At 43.5% G+C, this 15376-nt stretch overlaps 1 protein-coding gene and 1 pseudogene across 2 annotated transcripts in view; both read left to right on the forward strand.

The window, feature by feature from the left end:
• ZYG11B (zyg-11 family member B, cell cycle regulator) overlaps nucleotides 1-15376 on the forward strand; it is a 103849-nt gene that overhangs the window by 23448 nt on the left and 65025 nt on the right. For both annotated transcript variants that reach the window (XM_025404848.1, XM_025404855.1), the window contains exon 2: nucleotides 6447-6612. In XM_025404848.1, coding sequence (XP_025260633.1) covers nucleotides 6447-6612 — 166 coding nt within the window. The remainder of the gene's footprint in view (nucleotides 1-6446; nucleotides 6613-15376) is intronic.
• Nucleotides 4330-4483, forward strand: LOC112614929 (annotated as a pseudogene).

Below are 15376 nucleotides of genomic sequence, written 5' to 3' on the forward strand. Positions count from 1 at the left end.
AGGTACAATTCACTGTAGTTTTTAACCTTTTTCCTTATCTTTGAAATGAGGAGTTTGGATAAGATGACCTCTAACTATCATTAACATTTTGATGTATTTATTTCTAGTCTTGTGGTTTGACTTGTTTAAACTATTTATTTTAGTTTAGTTTAGTTTTGAGATGGAGTCTTGCTCTGTCACCCAGGCTGTAGAGCAGTAGCGCAATCTTGGCTCACTGCAACCTCCGCCTCCCGGGTTCAGGCGATTCTCCTGCCTCAGCCTCCCACAATGCTGGGATTTCAAGTGTGAGCCACTCTGCCTGGCCCCCAGCAACTTTTTTTTTTTCTTTTTGAGACGGAGTTTCGCTCTTGTTGCTCAGGCTGGAGTGCGGTGGCGCGATCTCAGCTCACTGCAACCTGCGCCTCCCAGGTTCAAGTGATTCTCCTGCCTCGGCCTGCCGAGTAGCTGGGATTACAGGCATGGGCCACCATGCCTGGCTAATTTTTGTATTTTTGGTAGAGGCAGAGTTTCACAGTGTTGGTCAGGTTGATCTTGAACTGCTGACCTCAGGTGATCTGCCTGCCTTGGCCTCTCAAAGTGCTGGGATTACAGGCGTGAGCCACTGTGCCAGACTCTGGCAAGTATTTTTAATAACAGCTTTATTGAGATATAATTCATGTACCATGCATTTCACCTATTAAAGTGTACCCAGTTCAGTGGTTTTTAATATATGCAGAGTGGTGCAACTATAGCCACAATCAATTTTAGAGCATTTTCATCTCTCCAAAAAGAAGCCCTGTGCCTACTAGCATTCACTTTCCATTTTCTTCTAACCCACCCTCCCCCTAACCCTAAGCAACCAATAATCTCCTTTCTGTCTCTGTAGATTTACCTCTTCTGAACAGTTCATACAAATGGGATCATACAGTATGTGGTCTTTTTGTGACTGGCTTCTTCCACTCAGCATGTTTTCAAGGCTCATTTATGTTGATCAGCATTCCTGTTTTGCTAAGTAGTATTCTATTGTGGGGCTGTACTATATTTTGTTTATCCAGTCACCTGGTTTTTGTTGTTTTTGAAATAGAGTCTTGCTCTGTCACCCAGGCTGGAATGCAGTGACACCATCACGACTCACTGCAACCTCCCACTTCAGCCCCCGAGTAACTAAGGCTACAGATACTGGCTACCACACCCAGCTAATTTTTGTGTTTTTTGTAGAGATGGGGTTTCATCATGTTGCCCAGGCTGGTCTTGAACTTCTGGGCCCAAGTGATCCTCCCAAAGTACTGGGATTATAGGTGTGAACCACCATGCCCACCCCATCCCACCCTGCCCATTTATCAGTTTTGATGGATATATTTGGGTTGTTTCTACTATGATATAGTTCAAAAAAAAAAAAAAAAAAAGCTGGTGTGGTGGCTCACACCTGTAATCCCAGCAGTTTGGGAGGCTGAGGCAGGCAGATCACTTGTGGTCAGGAGTTTGAGACAAGCCTGGCCAACATGGTGAAACCCTGTCTCTACCAAAAATACAAAAATTAGCCGGGCGTGGTGGCATGCACCTGTAGTCCCAGCTATTCTGGAGGCTGAGGCAGGAGAATCACTGGAACCTGCCATGAGGTGGAGGTTGCAGTGAGCCAAGATTACCACTGCACTCCAGCCTGAGTGACAGAGCAAGACTCTGTCTCAAAAACACACAAAAAAAACACCCCCCAAAAATTTGGTCTTCATACCCTGTTTCTTGCACGTTAGCTCCCAAACCCCTTGGAAGCTCTGGAGTGAAAAGAGTTTTTGTATGCTAATGAGTTGACTGGTGTCTGGGAGCCCCTAGATAGCTTCTTTCTGGGCTGGTTGCCAGAAGGACCAAGGCATATGACAGGAAAAAACATTTTTTCTTTCTTTATACTCCTTTATATTCACACCACTCTCAATACTTTTGATACCAAACCATATAGTAGGAGAAAAGAAACTGTTTTCTCCTACTGTACTCTCAACACAGATCACTTCTGTGATCAGATGTGTGGTTTTTTTTTTTTTCCAATACAGAGCAATTCTATTTTCAGCAGACATCAGTTGGGTGCCCTAAAATTTACCTCAGTTCTGACAATAACCAGCGTTAGCATAGACCTCACAAGTGAGCGGCTCACTTCCACAAGACGGCCTCCTTCAGATGCCAATTCAGGTAGTAGGTCTCTGGATTAACCACAACACCTGTCAGTCTTGGCTACAAATTGGAGGTTCCTACACCTCGCTCCCTGGGTTTGATAATTTGCCAGAGTGCTCACAGAACCCATGAAAAGTTTACTTACTTTATTACAAAGGATATTTTGAAGGATACAGATGAACAGCCAGATGGAAGACATACATAGGGCAACCTAGGGGGAAGGAGCTTGAAGCTTCCATGCCTTCTTCAGCACACCCCCCTCCCAGCACTTCAGTGTGTGCAGCATCCTGGATACTTTCCAAACCCCATTTTTGGGGGGTTTTATGGAGGCCTACATATGCATGATTGATTAAATCACTGGCCATTGGTTATCAACAACTTTGAGCCCCTCTCCCCTCCCTGGAAGTTAATGGTAAGTGAAGTGCCTTCCTGAGTTCTGTGAGTCATATTAGCAGATAATCAAACATGAGGCCCTCCTCAGGGGATCTTGGAATCCCACAGTTTATAGTCCATTGGTCAGAAGTACAGGTGGAAACCTGGGACTTGCGGCTGGCACCTGCAGTGGGGCAGTGGCCTAAACTGTAGTGCTATGCTAATTCTGGGTAGTGTCAGAATCAGATTGAATTGTAGGATATCCAGTTGGTGTCAGAACTGGTTGTTGGCGTGGGAAGAGCCCAGAAATTTGGTGTCAGTAGTGTTGTGAGTAAAAACAATTCAGACCACTTTTTTTTTTTTGAGGGGGGACAGAGTCTCGCTATGTCGCCCGGGCTGGAGTGCGGCAGCGTGATCTCAGCTCACTGCAACCTCCACCTCCCATGTTCAAGCGATTCTCTTGCTTCAGTCTCCTGAGTAGCTGGGATTACAGAAGTGCATCACCACACCCAGCTAATTTTTGTATTTTTAGGAGAGACGGGATTTCACCAAGTTGGTCAGGCTGGTCTTGAACGCCTGACCTCATGATCTACCCACCTCGGCCTCCCAAACTTCTAGAATTACAGGTGTGAGCCACCATGCCCAACCTCAGACCACTTTTTAACTGTTACGAACAATGCTTGTGTAAACATTCATATACAAGATTTTGTGTGGGCATGTTTTTATTTCTGGGTATATATTTAGGAGTAGAATTCCTGGGTCATATTGGTAACTCTGTTTAATTTTGTAATAAACTTCTAAGCTGTTTTCCAAGGCAGCCACAACATTTTTCATTTCCACCAGCAATATATGAGGTTTCCAGTGTTTTCTCCCATCAACAATTGTTGTCCATGGTTCTTTTTTTTTTTTTTTTTTTTAGAGTCTCACTCTGTCACCCAGGCTGGAGTGCAATGGTGCCATCTTGGCTTATTGCAACCTCCACCTCCCAGGGTCAAGCAATTCTCCTGCCTTAGCCTCCCTAGTGTCTGAGATTACAGGCATCTGCCAACACACCTGCCTAATTTTTTTGTATTTTTTTTTTTTTTTTGAGACAGAGTTTTGCTCTTGTTGCCCAGGCCAGAGGCGCAATCTCGGCTCACTGCAGCCTCTGCCTCCTGGATTCAAGCAATTCTCCTGCCTCAGCCTCCCAAGTAGCTGGGATTACAGGCATGCACCACCATGCCCAGCTAATTTTGTATTTTTAGTAGAGACGGGGTTTCTGCATGTTGGTCAGGCTGGTCTCGAACTCCCGACTTCAGGTGATCCACCTGCCTCGGCCTCCCAAAGTGGTGGGATTACAGGCTTGAGCCACTGTGCCTGGCCATTTTTTGTATTTTTACTAGAGACGAGGTTTCACCATGTTGGCCAGGCTGGTCTCGAACTCCTGACCTTAGGTGATTTGCCTGCCTCGGCCTCCCAAGGATTACAGGTGTGAGCCACTGTGCCCAGCCCCTTTGCCTTTTATTTATTTATTTATTTGTGTTTTTGAGATGGGGTCTGGCTCTATTGCCCAGGCTGGAGTGCAGTGGCACCATCCTGGCTCACTGCAGCCCTTGCCTCCTGGATTCAAGCAATTCTCCTGCCTCAGCCTCCCAAGTAGCTGGGACTACAGACACCTGCAACCACGCCTAGCTAATTTTTGTATTTTCAGTAGAGACAGCATTCACCGTGTTGGCCAGGCTGGTCTCGAACTCCTGACCTCAGGTGATCCACCCTCCTTGGCCTCCCAAAGTGTTGGGATTACAGGCATGAGCCACTGCACCCGGCCTACCTTTGACTACTTCTCAGCCTTTTGGCTAAGATCAAGTGTAGTATCTGTTCTTATCAGTTTATTTTACATTTATTTATTTTTTTATTTTTTGAGAGGGAGTTTCCCACTTGTCACCCAGGCTGGAGTGCAATGGCGTGATCTCGGCTCACTGCAACCTCCGCCTCGTGGGTTCAAGCAATTCTCCTGCCTCAGCCTCCCAAGTAGCTGGGGTTACAGGCATGCACCACCACACCCGGGTAATTTTTGTATCTTTTGTGGAGACGGGGTTTCACCATGTTCCTCAGACTGGTCTCAAACTGCTGGGCTCAAGCAATATTCCTGCCTCAGCCTCTCAAAGTTCTGGCATTACAGGTGTTAGCCACTGTGTCCTTTTCACTTCCTGTATGATGATCTTTGAAGCACAAAAGTTTTTAATTTTGATGAAGTTTAATAGATATACATTGGTGTCATATCTAAGAAACTTTACTAATCTAAAGCCTAAACTTTTTACACCTATGTTTTCTTCTAAGAGAAACAATCTTAGCTCTTATATTTATGACCTTGATCTATTTTGAGGTAATTTTTCTACATGGTGTGAAGGACTCTGTCTTTATTCTTTTGTATGTTGATGTCCAGTGGTCCCAGCATCCTTTGTTGAAAAGCCTATTCTTTTTTTTTTTTTTTTTTTTTGAGACGGAGTCTCACTCTGTTGCACGATCTCGGCTCACTGCAAGCTCCGCCTCCCATATTCATGCCATTATCCGGCCTCAGCCTCCTGAGTAGCTGGGACCACAGGCATCTGCCACCATGCCTGGCTAATTTTTTTGTATTTTTAGTAGAGATGGGGTTTCACTGTGTTAACCAGGATGGTCTCCATTTCCTGACCTCATAATCTGCCTGCCTTGGCCTCCCAAAGTGCTGGGATTGCAGGTATGAGCCACCGCTCCTGGCCAAAAAGCAAGCCCATTGAGTTATCCTGGCACTCTTGTCAATATCAATTGACCATGAATGTAAGAGTTTATTTCTGAACTCTGAATTCTAGTTCATTGATCAGTGTGTCCTTATGCTGGTGCCATACAGTTTTGATTACTATAGTAATCAAAGTCTTTCAACTTTGTTTTTCTTTTCCAAGATCGTTTTGGCTATTCTAGGTGTTGCATTTCCATATGAATCTTAGGATAAGCTTGTCTTTTTTGTTTGTTTTATGAGATGGAGTTTCGCTCTTGTTGCCCAGGCTAGAGTGCAATGGCGTGATCTCGGCTCACTGCAACCTCTGCTTCCCAGGTTAAGCGATTCTTCTGCCTCAGCCTCCCAAGTAACTGGGATTACAGGCATGTGCCACCATGCCTGGCTAATTTTGTATTAGTATTTAGTAGAGACGGGGTTTCTCCATGTTGGTCAATCTGGTCTCAAACTCCTGACCTCAGGTGATCCACCCGCCTCGGCCTCCAAAGTGCTGGGATTATAGGCGTGAGCCACCACACCCGCCCTTGTTTGTTTTTTGAGACAGAGCCTCACTCTATCACCTAGGCTGGAGTGCAGTGGCATAACCTCGGCTCACTGCAGCTTCCGCCTCTCGGGTTCAAGTGATTCTCCTCCCTCAGCCTCCTCAGTAGCTGGAATTACAGACATCCACCACCATGCCTGGCTAACTTTTGTATTTTTAGTGGAGATGGGGTTTCGCCACGTTGGCCAGGCTGGTCTCGAACTCCTGGCCTCAAGTGATCCTCCCATCTCAGCCCTACCCTATTTTTAAAAAACAGCTCTCTCAGCTTTGTACTCATGTCTGAACAGCATATTGTGATGCTTTAGTTGGTTTCGAGCTTCTAAGCTCTGAGGTTTTCCATTCACCATCCCCGACTGATTAGAACCCCCTGCTGTGTGCTTACTTAGTACCCAGTGTGTCTTCTATTTTAGTACTAAAGGGACTGTATATAAATGTTTGTTTCAGTGTTTCTCTTCTATTGCTTCTTGAGAATATGGATCACAGATTGTATTCCACTGCCTTACACAGTGTCTAGCATATGATAAGACACTAAAGAAATACTTGTAGAATGAGTAAATGAATGTTTTGTTCTCTGCTTTTCTGGAAACTAACTTGTTGGTTTTTGTGTTTCCTTTATATTTTTCCCTGGGCTCCAAGGAGGAGGCATCTCCTTATTCCCTACTTGATATCTGCTTGAATTTCTTGACTACTCACCTTGAGAAGTTCTGTTCAGCCAGACAAGATGGAACATTGTGTCTGCAGGAACCTGGAGTATTCCCACAGGAGGTGGCTGATCGACTGCTTCGGACCATGGCTTTTCATGGTAAAAAAATAAACAGAGGAAACAAAAATTATGTGCTGTTAATTGGATTGGATTTTGAAGTGCTACAGTAGCCATTTAATTATTTTCTTAGAAATAACCGACAAGGCCACGTGAGCCTGATTCCAGGACTATGAATTCATTTATTTTTACCTATCTTGCCTCTTACTGTGTAATTTAGAATAAACTTTTTTTTTTTTTTTTTTTTCTTCTTGACAGGGTCTCACTCTGTTACCCAGGCTGGAGTGCAGTGGTGCAAACATGACTCACTGCAGCCTCAACCTCCTGGGCCCAAGTGATCCTCCCAGCTCAGCCTCCCGTGTAGCTGGGAGCACGGGCTTGTGCCACCACGCCTGGCTAATTTCAACGTTTTTCTTTTTTTTTTTTTTTTTTTTTTTTTGAGACGGAGTCTCGCTGTGTCACCCAGGCTGGAGTGCAGTGGCGCGATCTCGGCTCACTGCAAGCTCCGCCTCCCGGGTTTATGCCATTCTCCTGCCTCAGCCTCCGAGTAGCTGGGACTACAGGCGCCCGCCACCACGCCCGGCTAGTTTTTTGTATTTTTAGTAGAGACGGGGTTTCACCATGTTAGCCAGGATGGTCTCGATCTCCTGACCTCGTGATCCACCCGCCTCGGCCTCCCAAAGTGCTGGGATTACAGGGTTGAGCCACCGCGCCCGGCCACGTTTTTCATTTCTAATGTGGCAAACCTTTTTTTTTGACTTTGAAACGTCTTTTTTTTTTTTTTTTTTATTTTTTAAGAAACGGTCTTGTTCTGTTGCCCAGGCTGGAGTGCAGTGGCACAGAGCTCCTGGGTTTATGTGATCTGATTCAAAGCCTCCTGAGTAGCTGGGACTACAGCTTGGCTAATCTTTTTATTTTTATTTTTGTAGGGATAAGGTCTCACTCTGTTGCCAAGGCTGGCCTCAAACTCCCTGCCTCAAGCAATCTTCCAACCTTGGCCTCCCAAAGTACTGGGATTATAGGCATGAGCCACCATGCACAGCTGAGAAGTCATGTCAGAAATAACTCCTATAACTTGTATCCATTTAGAGGTTTGCCAGTATAAAATATCTTACCTCGGGTCGAGCGTGATGGCTCATGCCTGTAATCCTAGCACTTTGGGAGGCTGAGGCAGGTGGATCACCTGAGGTCAGGAGTTCGAGACCAGCCTGGCCAAGATGGCGAAACCCCATCTCTACTAAAATACAAAAATTAGCTGGATGTGGCAATACATGCCTATAATCCCAGCTACTCGGGAGGCTGAGACAGGAGAATCACTTGAACCCAGGAGGCAGAGGTGGCAGTGAGCCGAGATCGTACCACCGCATTCCAGTTGGGGTGACAGAACGAGACTCTGTCTCAAAACAAACAAACAAACAAACACAAAAAAACCCTTGTATCTTCTTTTGACAGTGGGAGAATTATTACTGTTATGGAAAAACTAATTTCTGATTTTGACCTTTGAGATGGGAAATCACAGCCAATTTAGTACTTTGATTTTCAAAAACCAATTCTGAAAATCAATTGAGAAGTTCTTATCTGTGTAGTTTTGCTTATGTATGGAGTATTTTTGTTACTTCAAGTTTTAATTTGAAAGAGATATACCTTGGCTGGGCGCGGTGGCTCACACCTGTAATCCCAGCACTTTGGGAGGCCGAGGTGGGCGGATCACGAGGTCAGGAGTTCGAGACCAGCCTGACCAACATGGTGAAACCCCGTCTCTACTGAAAATACAAAAACTAGCCGGGTGTGGTGGTGCACACCTATAGTCCCAGCTACTCGGGAGGGTGAGGCAGGAGAATCGCTTGAACCCAGGAGGTGGAGGTTGCAGTGAGCAGAGATTGTGCCACCGCACTCCAGCCTGGGCGACAGAGCGAGACTCTGTCTCAAACAAACAAAAAAACCAAAAAACAAAAACAAAAAAAAGCTAAGATACACCTTTATATCTTTACAGTTGGTAAATTCATAAGTATGGAATATGATTTGTCCACAGCTATAGAATAGAATGAAAATTTGGCAATAATAATAGCTGTCATTTATTGAATGCCTATGTGCCAGGCATTTTACATACATTTTCATGGAATTTTTGCAAAAACTCTATAAGGTAGCTATTATCATCCCCATTTACATACAGATAAACTGAGGCTGAGAAGTAACTTGCTGAGGGTCAAACTGCAAGTAAATAGTGGAGTCCTAATTCATGTGCAAGTCTGTCCAACTTTAAATATATGCTCATCCCACTGTGCCACACAGCCTTCCTACACCTGTATTGGAGGTATCCTTGCTCCTGGATGCCAGATAGTGGTTTATACTTTTGCTGTGACTTTATATGTATAAAACTATTAAAGTATAAGTGCCAATAATGTGTTCCAAGGAAGAGTAGGATGAAATGAGGCTGTAACTGAGGCATTTTGGGATAATTTAGGAAAGAAGAAGACCTCTACATTCCTTGTTTTTCACGAAGTTCCTCATGCCTGCAGTCTCTCTGAATTTTTCCAACCTGTCATAATAACTAGGGTAAATTTTTGTATTATATATGTTAAAGTTAAAAGTCCCTTACACAGCTGTACAACCGTTTAAGAGATTGTGCCAGTGCTAGCATTTCTTTCTAATCTCAATTTAATGATTATGCTTATTATATTATTATTATTATTATTATTTTTTTGAGATTGAGTCTCACTGTGTCGCCCAGGCTGGAGTGCAGTGGTGCAATCTCAGCTCACTGCAGCCTCCACCCCCTGAGTTCAAGCGATTCTCCTGCCTCAACCTTCTGAGTAGCTGGTACTACAGGCACCTACCACCACACCCAGCTAATTTTTGTATTTTTAGTAGAGACAGGGTTTCACCATGTTGGCCAGGTTGATCTTAAACTCCTGACCTCCAGTGATCCACCTGCCTTGGACTTCCAAAGTGCTGGGATTATAGGCATGAGCCACCGCACCCGGCCAGTGCTCAGTGTGTTAGATTTAAAAAAGAAAACTCATCTTGTAAATCAAAAGAACAAATGCTAAGGCCTTAACTTTGCCAGATTCAGTTATCCTTTGGAAATGTAACTACTGATAGCTAATAGTAGTAGCTAACATTTATTGAATGCTTATTATTATATGTCAGGCACTATAGCAAATGCTTTATATGAATAAGATAATAGGAGTGGGTTTTAAGCAAGTCTAACTAAATATTTGTCCTCAGAGTAATGTCTTGGAGAGGCTACACACTTGAAATGTATTTTCTATCTCTTCTTTTCAAACTGCCTTCAGATAAGGAAACTGAGGGTCAGAAAAATAACTTGTTGCCCCTAATTGTGTTCACCCCAGTGTGATTACCTGTTTTATTCATCAAGAAGGGTTCTGAATTATTTAATCTCTTTATACAAATCATATCCATCTTTAGTCAAGATTTGATACTACTGAGAATATGCAAAAGAACATGTTGCCAGTTCTTGTCTCAATTTGTAAAAGTTACTTTATACATTTTTCTTTGTGTTTGAAAATATTCATACTGAGAAAACAGTTGTTCGATTGATACTTTTGTTTTTTATTTATTACTGTTATTATTTTTTTCTTGAGACAGAGTCTCGCTCTGTTACCCAGGCTGGAGTGCAGTGGCACAATCTCGGCTCACTGCAACCTCTGCTTCCCAGGTCAAGCAGTTCTCATGCCTCAGCCTCCGGAGTAGCTGGGGTTACAGGCATATGCCACTACACCTGGCTAATTTTTGTATTTTTTTTTAGTAGAGATGGGATTTCACCATGTTTGCTAGGCTGGTCCTGAACTCCTGACCTCAAGTGATCTACCACCTAGTCCTTCCAAAGTGCTGGGATTACAGGAGTGAGCCACCGCTCCCAGCCTTGTGGATACTTTTTAAATTGGTAATATCAGCCGAGGGCAGTGGCTCACACCTGTAATCCGAGTACTTTGGGAGGCCAAGGCAAGCAGATCACCTGAGGTCAGGAGTTTGAGACCAGCCTGGCCAACATGGCAAAACCCTGTCTCTACTAAAAATACAAAAATTAGCCCGGTGTGGTGGCGGGTGCCTGTACTCCCAGCTACTCGGGAGGCTGAGGCAGGGAGAATTGCTTGAACACGGAGGTGGAGGTTGCAGTGAGCCAAGATTGCGCCATTGCACTCCAGCCCGGGCGACAGGGTGAGACAGTGTCTCAAAAAAACAAAAAAACAAAACAACAAAAACAAAAAACTGGTAATATCGTACTGTTTCTAATAGCATATTGATTCTAGAAAATGTTTAACATATACATTTAAAATTTTTTACTTATTTACTCAATTCAAAGGATTAATGATATTAGTAGCAGTCTTTTTTGCATGTGTTAAACAATTTTCTATTTCTTCTTTTATTTTTTGTACAGACAGGGTCTTGCCATGTTCCCCAGGCTGGTCTTGAACTACTGGTCTCAAGTTAGCCTCCTGCGTCAGGCTTCCAAAGTACTGAGATTACAGGCATGAGCCAACATGCCCAGCCTACTTTGGTTTTTTTTTTTTTTTTTTGAGACGGAGTCTCACTCTGCCGCCCAGGCTGGAGTGCAGTGGCCGGATCTCAGCTCACTGCAAGCTCCGCCTCCCGGGTTCACGCCATTCTCCTGCCTCAGCCTCCCAAGTAGTTGGGACCACAGGCGCCCGCCACTGCGCCCGGCTAGTTTTTTGTATTTTTTAGTAGAGACGGGGTTTCACCGTGTTAGCCAGGATGGTCTCGATCTCCTGACCTCGTGATCCGCCCGTCTCGGCCTCCCAATGTGCTGGGATTACAGGCTTGAGCCACCGCGCCCGGCCCCTACTTTGTTTTTTTGAGATGGAATCTCACTCTGTCGCTCAGGCTGGAATGCAGTGGTACAGTCTCGACTCGCTGCAATCTCTGCTTCCTGGGTTCAGTTGATCCTCCTGGCTCAGCCTCTCAAGTAGCTGGGACTATAGGTGCCTGACACCACGCCCAGCTAATTTGTGTATTTTTAGTAGAGACAGGGTTTCACCATGTTGGCCAGGCTGGTCTCGAACTCCTGACGTCAAATGATCCACCTGCCTTGGTCTCCCAAAGTGCTGGGATTACAGGCGTGAACCACTGTGCCTGGCCCTGGCCTATTTTTAAATTGACATAAAATAATTGTACATATTTATGGGATATGTAATGATGCTGCAATACATATAATGTATAGTGATAAGATTGGAGTAATTAGCATACTCATCATCTCAAACATTTGTATTGGAAATATTCACTATCATTCCTTCTAGCTATTTGAAACTAAGAATTATTGTTAACTGTAGTCATCCTACAGTGTGTAGAACACTAGAACTGACTCCTCCTGTCTAGCTGTAATTATGTATCCTTTAATCAATCTCTGCCTGTCATCCTCTTCCCTCTACAAGTCGCCAGCCTCTACTAAACTGTTCTACTTTTACTTCTGTGAGATCACTGGTTTTAGCTTTCACATATGAGTGAGAACATGCCATGTTTAACTTTATGCTCCTGGCTTATTTCACTTAACATAATGTCCTCCAGTTCCATCCATGTTACTGTGAATGACAGGATTTCATTCTTTTTGATGGCTGTATGGTATTCCATTATGTATATACACCACATGTTCTTCATTCATTCATCTGTTATTGGACACATAGATTGATTCTGCATCTTGCTATTGTGAATAGTGCTGCAGTAAACACGGGGATACAGATGTCTCTTTGATATTCTCATTTCCTTTCCTTTGAATAAATGTCAAGTAGTGGGATTGCTGGATATGGTAGTTCTATTTGTAGTTTTTTGAGGAAACTTCATACTGCTTTCCATAGAGGCTGTACTAGTTTACATTTCCACCAACAATGTATAAGAGTTCTCTTTTCTACATCCAGTATTTGTTATTTTTTGTCTTTTGTTAATAGCCATCCTGAGGTGATATAATACCTCATTGTCATTTTGATTTGCATTTCCTTGATGATTAGTGATGTTGAGCATTTCTTTATATATTTGTTGGCCATTTGTATGTCTTCTTTTGACAAATATCTATTCAGGTCATTTGCCCACTTTTAAATTGGATTGTTTATTTTTCTGTTGAGATGTTTGAGTTTCTTATATATTCTGGATATTAATCCCCTGTGAGATAAATAGTCGACAGATATTTTCTCCCATTCTATAGGTTGTCTTTCCACTCTGTTGATTGTTTCCTTTGCTGTGCTGTGCAGAAGCTTTTAGCTTGATATAATCCCATTTGTCTATGTTTGTTTTTGTTGCCTGTGCTTTTTTTTTTTTTTTTTTTTGGACAGGGTCTCACTCTGTTACGCAGGCTGGAGTACAGTAGTGTGATCATGGCACACTGCAGCCTTAACCCCCCAGGCTCAAGCAATCCTCCTGCTTCAGCCTCTCAATTAGCTGAGACTATAGGCATGTACCACCATGCCCAGGTAATTTTTAAAATTTTTTGTAGAGGCAGGGTCTTACCATGGTTCCCAAGCTGGTCTTGAACTCTTGAACTCAAGTGATCCTCCTGCCTTGGCCTCCCAAAGTGCTAGAATTACAGGCATGAGCCACCATGCCTGGCCTGTGCTTTTGAGGTCTTGTTCATAAAATCTTCTCAGATGAATGTCCTGAAATGTTTCCACTATATTTTATTTTTTTCATTTGTTTGTTTTTTTGAGACGAGTTTTGCTCTTATCACCCAGGCTGGCGCGCGGTGGCACCATCTCAGCTCACTACAGCCTCCGCCTCCCAGGTTCAAGCGATTCTCCTGCCTCAGCCTCCCAAGTAGCTGGGAGTTACAGGTGCCCTCCACCACGTCCAGCTAATTTTTGTATTTTTAGTAGAGACAGGGTTTCACCATGTTGGTCAGGCTGATCTTGAACTCCTGACCTCAGGTGATCTGCCCACCTTGGCCTCCCAAAGTGCTGGGATTACAGGTGTGAGCCACTGTGCCTGGCCCTCTGCTGTATTTTCTTCTAGTAGTTTTATAGTTTTGGGTCTTACATTTAAGTCTGATTCATTTTGAGTTGGTTTTTGTAAAGATGAGAGACTGGGGGGTCTATTTCATTCTTTTGCCTGTGGATATCCAGCCTTCCCAGCACCATTTATTGAACAGACTATTCTTTTCCCAGTCAGTGTCATTGGTGCCTTTGTCAAAAATCTGTTGATCATAGATATGTGAATTAATTTCTAGGGTTCCTCTTCTGTTTCTGTATGGTCTATGTGTTTATTTTTATGTTGGTACTTTGCTGTTTTGGTTACTATAGCTTTATATTATATTTTGAAGTCTGGTAGTATGATGCCTGTAGGTTTATTCCTTTTGCACAGGATTGCTTGGGCTATTCAGGGTCTTTTGTGGTTCCATACAGATTTTTAGATATTTTTTCTATTTCTGGGAAGAATGTTATCGGTATATTGATAGGAATTGCATTGAATCTGTAGATTGCTTTAAGTAATAGGTATAAAAGCAGTTTTTTTAATAATTATTTTTTATTTTAAGAGACAGGGTCTCACTTTGTTACCCAGGCTGGAGTGCTGTGGTGTAATCTTGGCTACTTTTAAATTTTTTTTGTAGAGACAGAGTCTCACTACGTTGTCCAGGATGGTCTCAAACTGCTGGGCTCAAGCAATTCTCCTGCCTTAGCCACCCGAAGTACTAGGATTACAGTTTTGAACCACCGTGCTCAGCCAGTAGCAGTCTTAATTAAAATAAATCTGGCGCTAGAGTTTTACTTATCGGGGTCTGTGATTCTCTTGTCATGGTCTTTTCGCATTGTATCTGTGTCTGCATGCTAAAAATTTTCCAGGAAAGGTGGGCATAAGAGCTAGAAATCAGAGTGAGAATTTTGCCATCTAATGATAATGTTTCTGTGTCATACTGTCAATATAATCTAAATTTATAAATCTTGACATATTCAGCCTTCTGGTTTGGGATAAAACTGAAAATCTGAAACATTATGAATTGCTTCCTTTACTAGCCAAATAGACTTTCTAGGTGACTGAAAGCTTACACTCCCAGACTAGCACCCCACTTACTTGTAGATCACATTGCTGGTCACTTCAACTGTCTGTCCTAAATCAGAAAGAAAGAAAAAATGCTTTGGGGCACAATCCTTGTATTTATGCATCTGTATTTTACTCCTTGAAAGAAGCCCTTGAGTTATCATTTAGAGCATGTTGATTCTTTTTATTATTATTATTATTATTTTTGGGATGGAGTCTTACTCTGTTGCTAGGCTAGAGTACAGTGGCACTATTTCGGCTTACTGCAACCTCCACCTCCCAGGTTCAAGTGATTCTCCTGCCTCAGCCTCCTGAGTAACTGGAATTACAGGCATGCACCACCATGCCTGGATAATTTTTTTTTTTTTTTTTTTTTTTGGTATTTTTAGTAGAGACAGGGTTTCACCATGTTGACCAGGCTGGTCTCAAACTCATGACCTCAGGTGATCCACCTGCCTCAGCCTTTCAAAGTGCTGGGATTATAGGTGTGATTTACTGTGCCCAGCCAAGATTTTTTTTTTTTTTTTTTTTTTTGAGACGGAGTCTTGCTCTGTCGCCCAGGCTGGGGTGCAATGGCCGGATCTCAGCTCACTGCAAGCTCCACCTCCTGGGTTTACGCCATTCTCCTGCCTCAGCCTCCTGAGTAGCTGGGACTACAGGCGCCCGCCACCTCGCCCGGCTAGTTTTTTGTATTTTTTGGTAGAGATGGGGTTTCACCGTGTTAGCCAGGATGGTCTCGATCTCCTGACCTCGTGATCCACCCGTCTCGGCCTCCCAAAGTGCTGGGATTACAGGCTTGAGCCAC

This window comes from Theropithecus gelada, chromosome 1 (assembly GCF_003255815.1).
Source record: "Theropithecus gelada isolate Dixy chromosome 1, Tgel_1.0, whole genome shotgun sequence".
NCBI lineage: Eukaryota > Metazoa > Chordata > Mammalia > Primates > Cercopithecidae > Theropithecus > Theropithecus gelada.